The following is a 12,993-nucleotide window of genomic DNA, read 5'->3' as shown; positions in this document are numbered from 1 at the left end:
ATCCCTCAATAAAAAGAGGTATTTGTGTTTGAGTTCTGATCCCTAAATCTATATTCAGTTTCCCAAACCTACTTGCTCCAGCAGAGTGAAGTTAAAAGCCTGTCTTTAAGAACTTTAGTTCAAGTGAGCCTTCCACACTTCGGGGACTTTTTCTGTAGTCTCTTTGAAGTGATTCTAGGCCAGCCCAGATAAAACAGGGCACACGGCATTTGATGAGGTGCTCAACAGAGCCAGAATTATACCTGCTGGGTCCAGAGAGAACCAGAGAATCTGGGATGATCACCCAGCTGCTCAGTTCTCCTTCTTTAGCTTGGGCCACCTGCTCAACAACAGGGTCAGAGCACAAGGCTAACAGAGCTAAAATAGGGTTGTGACTCAGTTTCTTCAACCGTATAGTGGGGGCAATAACTAACCTTACAGGAACGTTAAGATGAATAAATATGACGTTTGTAAAGAGTCTAGTCTGGCCGTCTCCAATCCAATCTGTACTATAGTTGCCAGCCTTATCTATCTAGAAAGCAAAGCTGTGTCACTCTTCTCTTCAGAAGCCGTTAAAATAGCTTTCCATAGCTCTCACGAAAAAGTCTAAACTCTCCTGCTTAGAAGAGGCCTTCAACATAGTACTCCTGCCCAGCTGTCTAGCTTCATCTCCCATCATTTCCCAACCTATATATCCTGTGATCCAGCAGTACCAAATTACTCATGGCACCTAAAACGTATCAAACTGCTTCCTGCCTCTGTGCCTTCACCCACGCTGTTTCCGTTTAGAAAACCCTTCTTTCCTCCTTTTCGTGACTTACTCCTAAATCCTCTGTAACTCAGGTCAAGCATCATCACTTCCACTGGGATGCTGTCCTTGAACCAAAGAGATGTTGTGTCCTTGTGCTCCCACAGTGCCACTGAGAATACCTTTTTCACAGTTCTTATACTTCGCTGTAATTGTTTACTACTCTACTCTCCCATTAGACTATAAGCTCATTAACTATTTCTGACTCATCTTTGAACTCCCAGGGCCAAGTACATGTAGCAAACACTGAACAAATGTTTGAAAGAAAAGCACCCATAGTGCCACTGCAAAATGTAACCTTCCTCCTTTCAAACCAGTTTATTACCATGTAGATTTTATGATTCCAAGATGTGCTGACCAGAGAGAGAGGATATCCTAATCTCATTAGCAGGTATGCTTTTCAGTGTATTTTAAAACCAACATTCTAGATTATAATATAGGCTCTTATACAGGTGGTTAAAGGTAGTCTCCTAAATTCACTCATTTTTATTTTACATGTATTAACTGAGGGCTTACAATGTTCTAGACACTATGTTAGGTGCAACAACCTTATGAATTTGGATGTAGTCTAAGGCTACAAAGTTCAGCACCAGTTCTTAGATCTCAGACAGTATACCTTAGACTCCACTAAGGTATACTGTCATTAGATAATGCCCTTCTTAAAGCATCCAGCAAACCTCTTTCTGAAATCTCTGTAGTTTTAAGAAGTATTACTAAATTACTATTAATCTTTCAACATGCAATAATGGAAAGAACACTTACTAACATGTGACCCTGGGCAGTTACCCAACCTACCTGAGCCTCCATTTTCATGACTGAAAAACAGGTTTCATACCTACCTCACAGGATTGCTGGGAGGATCAAATAAAATAATGTCTGAGAGGGTGTCTCACACAGTGCTTGTCATGGAGCAGCAGTTGCTCAAACCACAAGTGCTAAGGCTGGTTCCTCACTTACCACTGACAGTTAGTGTCCTTGCTGACCTCTCCCCAAGTCTGGCCAGGTCCACATAGGCTGAGCCAATCCAGCTGTCTGTCTGATGGGGCCTCTCCACACTGTCATTGCCATAAGCCCGCCAAACTTGGATCTCTAACCTTTCCTCTCTGAAGTACCAAAGCAGTGATGGGCTCCTAGAGACTTCTGCTCTTTTGGATGCCTTGAAAGTAACCATGACCTGCTTTTTGTTTGCAGATTCCTTAGGCTTCTTGAGAGGGGTCCAAAAGCCTTCATGATCGTACAGCTTGTAGCGGAGGTAGCAATATGTATTCTTATGAATGTGCTTCTGGCCAGCAAGCAGCACGCAATGGATAGGCAGCCAGAGCCTCGGGGTGGAGATGGTAACACTGGCTGGCTCCTCTTCATCCATCTTGACAAAATCCTTCAGATTATTCTCAAAGCTCCAGCCCAATAGCTCAGCAGCTTCCAACACCCGCTCTCTGTCTCCAGGATGGGTGAAGGAAATGGAAAGCTCCAGACCACCCACAATCTTCTGCATGAGCTCCAAGCCGTGAGGCAGGGCCCCCTCTTCTGGTAAAATGATAGGATACCATCCTGTGATCCCTTATGAAAGAAAAGGAAGATTCTTCAATTATTGTTTTAAAAGTAAAAAGACTTAGCCACTTTCCACCCCATAGCCACTATCACCCTGGCCCAAGACAGAAGAGAAAACATATACCCACAGTGCATTGAAGTTTGTTTCATCTGACCACTGAAAGACAATGAGATCAGGTGGAAGAACAAAAGCTTGGAGCTGGAAGACCTGCATCTTCTTCTTGGCTCAGCCCAAAACTAGTGGTTCAGTCTGGGTAAGCCATTAATTTCTCTCAGTTCTATTTCCTTACCTGACAAATGGGAAAAATAGTGCTGATCTTGCCTACCAGACAACCTTATTATAATTGTCAAATGAGATAATGATTTTGGAAGAACTTTGAAAGAAAATAAAAAATGTGAAATATTACTATGGTACTATGAGTACAATGGAGAAGGCATGGGACAAGGTCAGGAGATCTGGGGTCTAGCCCCGGGTCTTTCACCAAGGGAATTGCCACTTAGTGAACACATACCAAGGACCAGGCACTAGATTTCAAAATAACAATTTAAAATATTAGCTACTTGTTACTGAGCATCTATTATGTGTCAGAAATTCTCTTATGCTTTATATATATTACTTCATTCAATTCTCTTAATAACCCTGTGAAGTTCTGAGGATTAAATGGGATAATAATCCCTAATTTGCAGATGAGGAAATGGAAGAGACCTGCCTAAGTCATTATAGCTACCAGGTAGTAGAGCCAGGATTTGAACCCAGGCCTAGCTGGCTTTAAAGTCTACACACCATCTATTATAGGTTCACAATATCTTTTTTTTTTCCTTTAAATTTTATTTATTTATTTATTTATTTTTGGCTGCATTGGGTCTTTCTTGCTGCATGTGGGCTTTCTCTAGTTGCGGTGACTGGGGGCTACTCTTCGTTGGTGTACATGGGCTTCTCATTGCAGTGGCTTCTCTTGTTGCGGAGCACAGGCTCTAGGCACACGGGCTTCAGTAGTTGTGGCACGCAGGCTCAGTAGTTGTGGCTCGCAGGCTTAGTTGCTCCGCAGCATGTGGGATCTTCCCAGACCAGGGCTTGAACCCGTGTCCCCTGCACTGGCAGGCGGATTCTTAACCACTGCGCCACCAGGGAAGTCCCGGTTCACAATATCTTATCTAGAACACTTAGGGTCAGGTTTGTTTCTGAATTTAAAAATTTTCAGATTTTAGAAAGATACTGTGGTACATAAACTGAATATTATGTACTAGTCAGTGGTCACATAGGTCAGGGGTTGGTAAACTTATTCTGTAAAAGGCCAGATAGTAAGTATTTTAGGCTTTTGGGCCATATGGTCTCTGTTGCAACTATTCAGCTATGTTGTTGTAGTGAGAAAGTGGACACAGAAAATATGTAAATGAATGGGCACAATGTGTTCCAATAAAGCTATATAATCAGGCAGTGGCCTAAGTCAGAAAATAAAGACTAGTCTCATGTCAGTTGAGGTCAGGTTTGGCTGCTTAACGAGTTAATTAAAAACTTTTGACTTTCTGAGCTTTTTGGATTTCATAATTACGTAAAACAGATTGTGGATTGGTATAATATTCACAGCAATTTTCTGAGAAAGGTTTTGTCTTAATTAAAATTATAGATGGGGGCTTCCCTGGTGGCGCAGTGGTTGAGAGTCCGCCTGCCGATGCAAGGGACGCGGGTTCATGCCCTGGTCCGGGAAGATCCCACATGCCGCGGAGTGGCTGGGCCCGTGAGCCACGGCCGCTGAGCCTGCGTGTCCGGAGCCTGTGCTCCGCAACGGGAGAGGCCACAACAGTGAGAGGCCCGCGTACCACAAAAAAAAAAAAAAATTATAGATGGGAAGATTCAGACTTATTGAGATTAATTTGCCAAAGGCCATTTAGGTGTTATGATTTTTGGAAAAGGCATTTAATTTTTTTGGGCCTTCCAAGTTTTCATTTATAAAATGAAGACACTGAAATGAGGAGGTTGATCTCTATGACTCCATTTGACTTGGTCGGTCTAAGAACCTATGGCTTTGGCTTTAGTAATTTCTCATCACTTGGGTATTAATTTCCTCACAACCTAGTGCTTCTTAACATTATTTGGTCACAGACCCCTTCGGCTCTAATGAAAGTTATCCCCAGAAAAATGTACAAATACAAATACATAAAAAATTTCACACCACTTCAGCATGTAAGTGGATTAGATTATTCCTCTTGCTCTGTGATTCTGTAATTGAGATTACTGGCAGGAAGAAACAAAACACAATGTTCACCCTAGAATAACTCTGAATATAAAGACCAATGATACATTCCAAACTGTCTAAAAGGTTTATTTCCAAGGGGTTAAATTTAATTTGTGAAGGTGGGATTTCTCAGATGGTGCCTATTCTCTGACAAACTCTGTAGTAAGTTTCAGAAGGAAGGAAACTGAGTTGTCCTATGTGCCCAGTCCTGTGCAAAGATCTTCACGTGTATAATTTCATTGAATGCTTCGAAAATCTTGCAAAGATCTTATTATTTCCATTTTTAGAGATGAGGAAACTATGGATCTGAGAGATGAAGTGAGTTGTTCTAGATCACAAACAGTTAGTGACAGAAGTGAGATTTGAACCCTATATCAAGTTGTAGAGACTTCTCTCTGGCAGGCACATAGTACCTGTTTATTGAGTATTGCTCAAACTTCAATTCACAATTAAATTTGGGAGATGTGTGATAAAATTTTGGAAACTAGATTATACAATCCTAGGGAGGAAGATGGGCAAGAGAAGGAAAACTAACATTTACGAGTGCCTACTATGTGTCAGGTACTTTATATATCCTATTTCATTGATTCCTACCTCGTAGACTTGTCAGCATTAACAGTCTCCATCCATAAGGTAAGTGGGGCTCAGAGAGGTCAAGGTCACTGAGCTAGTAAAATGTAGGACGGGACCAATATTTCCAGACTACTGCCTGGTGGTTGTGCCTTCTTTTGGGTCTTTACCTCATACCCTTATTCCTTCTTCAGTGAGAGAGGAGGGTATAGTGAAAAAGAATGGGCAAATCTGGATTTGATTTCTAGTACTCTACTACCTGGCTGTGTGGTTGACAAATCACTTAACCTCTGTAAGCCTAAGTTTTCTCATCTGTCAAATGAAGATAATCCCGTGACCTCCCTGGTGGTGCAGTTGTTGACAGTCCGCCTGCCGATGCAGGGGACACGGGTTTGATCCCTGGTCCGGGAAGATCCCACATGCCGCGGAGCGGCTGGGCCCGTAAGCCATGACCGCTGAGCCTGCGCGTCCGGAGCCTGTGCTCCGCAACGCGAGAGGCCACAGTGGTGAGAGGCCCGTGTACCGCAAAAAAAAAAAAGAAAAAGATAATCCTGTATCCCCATCAGTAAGAGTTACCATGAAGCTCAAAAAAGATCTGAGAAAATATTTTACAAAGTGCTATATAATGCAATGGGTATTGCCATATTTATTATAAGTAGTATCATCATCATTATCTTTCCTGGAGTAAGATGACAGTACAATGTTTTGAGCTTCTTTGCTTTATTAGAAGGCCTTTGAAATGATTAGGAAAGGACTTAAAATGTTTTTGGGAAAACCTTTGAGGTATTTGGGAGAATTCAGAAGCATATGTTAAGGGGTTTTTTATTTTTTTATTTTTTTTTGCATATCTTGCAAGAGAGCCAAACAAGAAGATCTCTTGCAGGGAAGTGAATGGGAAAGGGTAGAATTAGAAAGTGATAATCCAGGATCCCTACCAGATCTCTTGATCAGCAGATCTTTTGTTGGAATCTTTACTACTCCAAGCAGATAATCTTTGAATGAGCGGATACTGGTTATATCACTGGCTGTTAAATCAAACAAAGAAAGAGAAATTATTTGGTGGTCTACTGACCAAAGGGCTTGTATTACAATAGAGCCATATAATCCTCCACTTACACTCAGTGAATTTCAGTGTTGGAAGATGCATTAGAGATCATCTTGCTCCAGTCAAAACTTGAATGCCTTCTAAATCATTTTAATTAAATCATTAAGTATGTGTATGCACACACTTAAATTTTGAAAAATTCAGACATACAGAAAAGTTAAAAGAATACTGCAATGAACTCCTATATACCCTTCACTTAGATTCACCCACTAACATCTTGACACATTTGCTTTATCTCTCTCTACATTCTCTCAAACACTATGTATTCTACATATTTCTGCTATACCCTTCAGAAGTAAGTTGCAAATATGACTCCTCACCCCTAAACACTTCAGCATGTATCTCCTAGGAAGTGCTATACCATTCAAAACAGAGCCCTTATTAATTTTAATTGTGAGTCATTTGGTGCTCACCTGACTTGGTATCTTCATGATAAATAGCAAAAGTAACTTCTGCAAACTCCAACAACTCTGCCAGGAAACAGGCTTCTCCACTGCAGTGCTGAGTTACCAAGTTACATGAGAATTCACTGTGATGGGAGAACTCAGGGCAGAAGGAACAGGCCACAGGGTGGGTTTGGCGCTGTTCTCCCTTGGGCAGGAAGGACAGATGAGTGGTAACAAAGGCATTGACCCCGACTGTGGCATTAAACTGCAGAGCAGGTTCCTGCTCAGCCAAAGCCCTGTAGGGGAGAAGGGTGGGAATGAGAAGGAGGTAATATCAGAAATCAGCTTGACTGCCTAGAAAACATCACCATTTCCACAAGGCCACCAAGAACACTAACCAACCATGTGTTTCCTGTTTAGGCTTCTGGCAATGCCACTATGTGTTTTCTTAGTAATCTCGATATTACAGTGTACGTGTATATGAGGGAGACAATATTCATCTGCCTACTAGAGTGATACTACAAGGACACTCCATTGTACTGGTCTGGCTTCTTGTCCTTTTTTTCTTAAAAGCACAACACAGACCCAATTGCGGGGACTTACAAAAAACTGCCTGCCATCTAATCTGACTTTCCCTGTGAGTTCCCAGAGAGAAAAGCAACTGAGTTTCTTATCCATTACTCAGTCTCTCTGAGGTCTACTGAGTATTCGAAATTCCAAGTCCTTCTCTGTCAATTAAACAGTAGTTAATTTACACCATGTTTAGGAATTCTGACCTGGGCTGGGTCTTACCAGAACAGGTACTCCATTATACACAAGTTTCATGCCTCCGTGGCCTTTGCACATGTTCTTCTCTTTGACCAGAATAGTCTTCAGCTTTCTTGGGCATTATGATTAACTCCTACTCTTCTTTCAAGACTCAGATTAAGATATTTTGAAGGGTCTTAAATGCCACGTTGAGCAAGCAGGTTGGACCTTATCCTGTTGTTTGACCACCACCCTGAAGTGGAGTGAGTACAATCTAGGGGGTTCATAGGGTAAACTTTGAGCATAGGAAAAAATTATTAAAACTTCTAGAGTTGTTATCTCATATATTAAAGTTTTACTACTCTCTGGTATATTTTATAGTGTATATATTAGTGTAGTAGTACATGAAGATGACTTATACATGAATAAGTATACACATATTTAGAGAGTATGCTAAATTTTTATTTTTTTATTAATAGGAATGTAAAATTAAAATTAGGAGACCACTGCTACTGACAATGAGAAACCATCAAGAGTTTGAATATATGGGAAAATATGATTAAAAAACTGCCCTGGCATCTTACTAACACTAAGATGTTCTCAAGCAATTATTGGAAAAGTCCATTTGGAGAATTTAGTGAGGAAAAATATTAATTAGACTGAACATTTTACCAGCTACTTCAGTGTCAGATCTCACACGGAAGTAATCCCATTAGTTATTTAGCGACTATGAAGTTAAAGGTAAATAATCTGAAGTTAAGGAGCACTTGCCTCTTTCTTGAATTCATGTCCAAAGTGAGCTAGTCTGCCTCAGGATCGTGATCTAGTTCTCCTTACTGGGCACCTGATACGTGCTGGAACTATGCTATGTGGTGGCAGGGACAGAGAGGAGTTCAGGCAGTACCTGTGTCTATAGGAACTCACAGCCTAGGTGAGGAAAACTCATGTATGCAAATAATTGAAACAGAGTGATATGTGCTGCAACCAAGGTGCTAAGAGACAAAGGACAAAGCACCAATTCTATCTACATGTAGGAGAGACAGAGGAAGGCTGCAAAGTCCTGAAGAAAACAGAAGCTTGTTTAGAGGACAAAAGGAGGAAGAACGTCCAAATTAGAGAGAAGAATGAGTGAAGACCTGAAGGAGGGAAGAGAGGGCCATGCTGTTTATACACAGAAACAGTGTTTCGGGCAGAGAAAATAGCAAGACAAAGGCCTTGAGGGGAAAAAGAGCATGGTGTGTTCAGAAGTAACAAGAAAGCCAGTGCCTGGGGTGGAGTGAGTAGAGCAGCAACTACCAGGAAGAGAGGAGGTCATAAAGATAACGGGGTCAGATCATGTGGGGTTCTTATAGCCATTTAAAGACTCTGGCTTTTACTCTGAATGAGATGCAAGGGCATTGGTGGGTTTTAAGTAGATGTGTGTCAAGACCTGATTTAAGTTTTCATAAGATCACTGGCTTCTGTATTGAGAACAGACTAAAGGGGAATAAGCTAGAAAAATAGGAGGTGGTACTCAGAGATTGAACATGAGAGACTATTGAGAAGGTGTAGTGGTGACTGGTCCTGGCATGGTTGGTGGGCATAGGGTCTGACCTTGGGAATAAGAGGGTAAGTAGGGTAGAGGATAAAAATCGCTGGACAAGGTCAAGGAACTAAATTGCTAATAACAGTTAAAACAGCAGAATTTGCAAGTGATTTATTCACTTATATTCCTACATGCTTTCTTAAGAGAAAAAGAGTAGAGTTGTGTTTAATAAACTGGAAATTGTATGCAAGAAAGTTTTACGTTATTTGGGCATCACATATCATGTGGACTGCAGTGGAGAAAGGTTTGCTTTGAGAATTGCTTTTCTAAGGTGAACTTACTTGGCTGCTGCTTGCAAACCACAGGCTCTAATAATCTGGACTGAGATGCAGACGGCTCGGGCTGCAAGAACTCCCTCTGCTGTCCTTGGAGTACACCTGTACCTTAGGCCCACATCCAGTAAACCTAAAGAATGAGGGCAAAAGGAAAAATGAAAAGAAGGTTGGTTGGAATAATCTCTGTTCTACCAAACCCCAAGTCTAGTCAGGAAGGAAGGAAGAGGATAAACACTATAATCCTAATGAACAATATGGGGCCTTAGCAGTGAAACAATCTGTCTGTGGTCAGAATCACATTATATTATTGTACTTTAGGATTAATAAAGCAGAACAGATGTCACTATTTTCACTTTATATCCAAGAAACTATGGCTCAGAGATTCAACTGCTTGCCAAAATCACATTAACTATCAGAGGCAGAACTTAATCCCAGTTATTTTTATAGAATTGAGATGGACTCTAACCTTTCTTCTTTTTTAAACCTTTAAAAGGTTTTTGCACTCATATATTTCTGTCACCCTCCTACTGCCACCACCTTAAACACCTTTACATGCCATCCTTTTATAAAAATTCTATCACATTTCAGGAAAGGTTTAAGGAACAACAGAACAAGCTGATCAGTGAGAGTCAGGAGGAACAACTCAATCTTAATCATAGCAAGATAAAACCTTTTGTATGGGCAGATAATCTCCGGTAAGAATGAACAGTAACTTGATTTAGAAGGCTAATTCTAGTTATTCATGATGTATCTGGAGGGTGGGTCATCCAGCTGAAACCATTAGGATATAATTGAAAACTCTAAATTCTAACTAATCCCTTCTAACTTTAAATCCTGACTTCTTCCTCCCTCACAGTGAATTCCCAGTTCATGCTGACTATATTCTTGCAATCCTACATCATGTTGCCCTGGAATAATAATTCTCTGAGTACACCTATATGAGACTTAGGTTTTATGCCATGAGGGCTTATCAAATGCTTGCTGAAGTTAAAGGTGAGATGAGACAAGCAACATTTATATACAGAGTCTACATAACTATGAATTTTCTAAAATTATATACAAAATTTGCAGTGTATATTCTACACTCTTTTTCTAAGGGAAGGTGTCTCATAGTTTTTATCAGATTCTTAAAAAGGTAAGTACTACAAAATGTGAAGAATCACTAATTTACGAGAGAAAAAGGATATTTATATATGCTAGGGAAAGATAAACTAGTCTTCAATTACCTGATGATTGGTTCCTTAGTTCATTCCTATTCTCAAGGAATAGGGTTAAAGGGAGATTAAACGTCTGTATTCCCACATCCTCACGGTGCTGCATGGTTACAATGGCACAGATCCTCGATAATGGCAAGGTTCCTTTGGCGACCATCTGGTCTCTCACATTAGGATAATAGTACCTGTAAGCCACAAAAGCACAAGCTGTCAGTTGAAAGAATAAGGTGGATGAATGATTCACTCTGCCCTAGGGATCAGCTTTCAGTATCTAGTTATCTTTGGTGCCTGATTGTTCTGTATTTCTGGTATACAGCTGTGGTTGTGTCTGGCTGGATTTACTGCCCATTACTTGGAGGAAGAACCCCATAAATTATACCCTGTGTTCAAGACAAAGCCCAGCTTCTCACAGGTTTTCTGTTTGAGGAATCTGCATCTGGCTTGGCCCTTTGGGAGTTGCCACTCCTGAGAGCAGCTATCCTGCAGCACAAGTGGTTCTAAGTAGTGCAGTTCCAATCTCTTCTATGGCTTCAGGCCCATGCCCCTCAAATTTGAAGGGGTGATGAGGATCTGTTAGTACCTACTCTATTTCCTCCTCACATTAAAATTATTTTAATTGGTTTCTTGGGGGTGAGGATGCAAAGGGGGAGGTTAAACATCTGTATTCATGCCATTATATTCCCTGGAAATCTGCCAAAGTCTGTGCCATGAGTGGAATTATATTTTACAAAGGCCACTCTTCTGGTGGTGGGAAGAACGGATTACAAGAAACGATTCTAGAAGTGGGGAGACCAGTTAAGAGGGTATTACAATAATTTAGGCATGATATAGTGAGGGCCTGAACTATATAAGGCAGAAAGAGAAGCAGAAAAAAGGTGACTGATACATTTAAGTGACAGTAGGAGATTAAAACTTCTCTTCCAAATGTAAGTAGTGGTTAAAAGTATGAGATACAACTGCACCCGAGAGTCTAATAACTGAACAGATTTCAGTAAAATCTGGACAAAAGTCATTATCAAACCTAAATAATATTAAACAGGGCAGAAGGGGGCTCTTTGCTTGCTTATAATTCAACCTGGGCTAATTAAGGGAAGGATGTTCTGTGACTGTGCACTTCCTTCCTAGGCACAGGCATGGGTTCTCCACACTGTACCTGCACCAGATTTCAAACTGGACTCCACCTCCAGGTACAAGCCCGTGTGCAGAGAAGGCACTGAGTAGGAGCCTTTGCACTGGAATTTCAGCTGGCAACAGGAGAGAGTGACGGTGCTCACTATTAAAGATGGGGTCTGGAATGCAGAGTGTGGTTGCAGATCTGAAAGGCTTCAGAGTGAATCCTTTGGAAAAGAAAAGCAGTTCAGAATAATCCAACACATCACTTAGTGTTTTACAGGGACTTCCCTGGTGGTCCAGTGGTTAAGAATCTGCCTTCCAATGCAGAGGACGTGGGTTCGATCCCTGGTTGGGGAACTAAGATCCCACATGCCGTGGGGCAACTAAGCCCGCGCACTGCCAACTATTGAGCCCACGCACCACAACTAGAGCCCACGTGCCGCAACTACAGAGCCTGCACGCCCTGGAACCTGCAGACCACAACAAGAGAGAAGCCCACATACCGCAACGAAAGATCCCGCAAGCCGCAGCTAAGACCTGACGCAGCCTAAATAAATAAATAAATAAAAGAAGTGTTTATATGTAGTTTTACAGTATGTTAATATTCAGTATTGTTCAATTTTATCCTCACAATACTCCTGTAAAGAAAACAAAGCAGGTATTATTTCTCCTACTACACAGATGAGGATATGATACCTTGATGTTACATAGTCAACCCAAAGGTCTTAGAGCTAGTAGGTCACAGACCTGGAACCGGAATCTGTATCTTCTGACTGTATTACTCCTACCAAGGTCCATTTCCCTAGCAGCTCTGGTCCCCTGAGATGCCATGGTAATACAGAAGAGATTCCTTTGTTGGCAGACAACGTGTAAGAGTTCCAACTTCTTCACTTCCTTACCAACACTTATTAGTCTTTTTATTTTATTTTTGCGGTACGCGGGCCTCTCACTGCTGTGGCCTCTCCCATTGCAGAGCACAGGCTCCGGATGCGCAGGCTCAGGGGCCATGGCTCACGGGCCCAGCTGCTCCGCAGCAACTGGGACCTTCCCGGACTGAGGCACGAACCCACGTCCCCTGCATCGGCAGGCGGACTCTGAACCACTGCGCCACCAGGGAAGCCCTAGTCTGTTTTTAAAAAAATTATAGCCACCTCAGTGAGTGTGAAGTGGTATCTTGTGGTGGTTTTGATCTTTATCCCCCAAACGACCAATGATGTTAAGCATCTTTTCATGTACTTATTGACCATTTGTATATCTTTAGAGAAGTGTCCATTCAGATCCTTTGCCCATTTTTAAATTGGGTTGTCTTTTCATTACTGATTTGTAAGAGTTCTTTATATCAATATATCCCAGATACAAGTCCATTATTTGAACCTCAAAACCAATACTGGCAGCACTTTCACGGTTATTCAAGGACATGCTC

At 41.5% G+C, this 12,993-nt stretch overlaps 1 protein-coding gene and 1 long non-coding RNA gene across 9 annotated transcripts in view; one reads left to right on the top strand and one right to left on the bottom strand.

Moving 5' to 3' along the window:
- Positions 1-12,993, bottom strand: part of C2CD3 (C2 domain containing 3 centriole elongation regulator) — a 128,970-nt gene that overhangs the window by 50,987 nt on the left and 64,990 nt on the right. For all 7 annotated transcript variants that reach the window (XM_032640766.1, XM_032640760.1, XM_032640763.1 and 4 more), the window contains 6 exons: positions 11,611-11,794; positions 10,470-10,642; positions 9,250-9,373; positions 6,664-6,932; positions 6,081-6,170; positions 1,745-2,347 (listed from right to left, as the gene is read on the bottom strand). In XM_032640766.1, coding sequence (XP_032496657.1) covers positions 1,745-2,347; positions 6,081-6,170; positions 6,664-6,932; positions 9,250-9,373; positions 10,470-10,642; positions 11,611-11,794 — 1,443 coding nt within the window. The remainder of the gene's footprint in view (positions 1-1,744; positions 2,348-6,080; positions 6,171-6,663; positions 6,933-9,249; positions 9,374-10,469; positions 10,643-11,610; positions 11,795-12,993) is intronic.
- LOC116758098 overlaps positions 2,362-12,993 on the top strand; it is a 55,144-nt gene continuing 44,512 nt past the window's right edge. For both annotated transcript variants that reach the window (XR_004351143.1, XR_004351142.1), the window contains exon 1: positions 2,362-2,592. This is a non-coding gene — a long non-coding RNA (uncharacterized LOC116758098). The remainder of the gene's footprint in view (positions 2,593-12,993) is intronic.

Source organism: Phocoena sinus, chromosome 8 (assembly GCF_008692025.1).
Source record: "Phocoena sinus isolate mPhoSin1 chromosome 8, mPhoSin1.pri, whole genome shotgun sequence".
Classification (NCBI taxonomy): domain Eukaryota; kingdom Metazoa; phylum Chordata; class Mammalia; order Artiodactyla; family Phocoenidae; genus Phocoena; species Phocoena sinus.
Note: the sequence above shows the minus strand (reverse complement) of the source record. Positions and strands in the feature narration are given on the sequence as shown.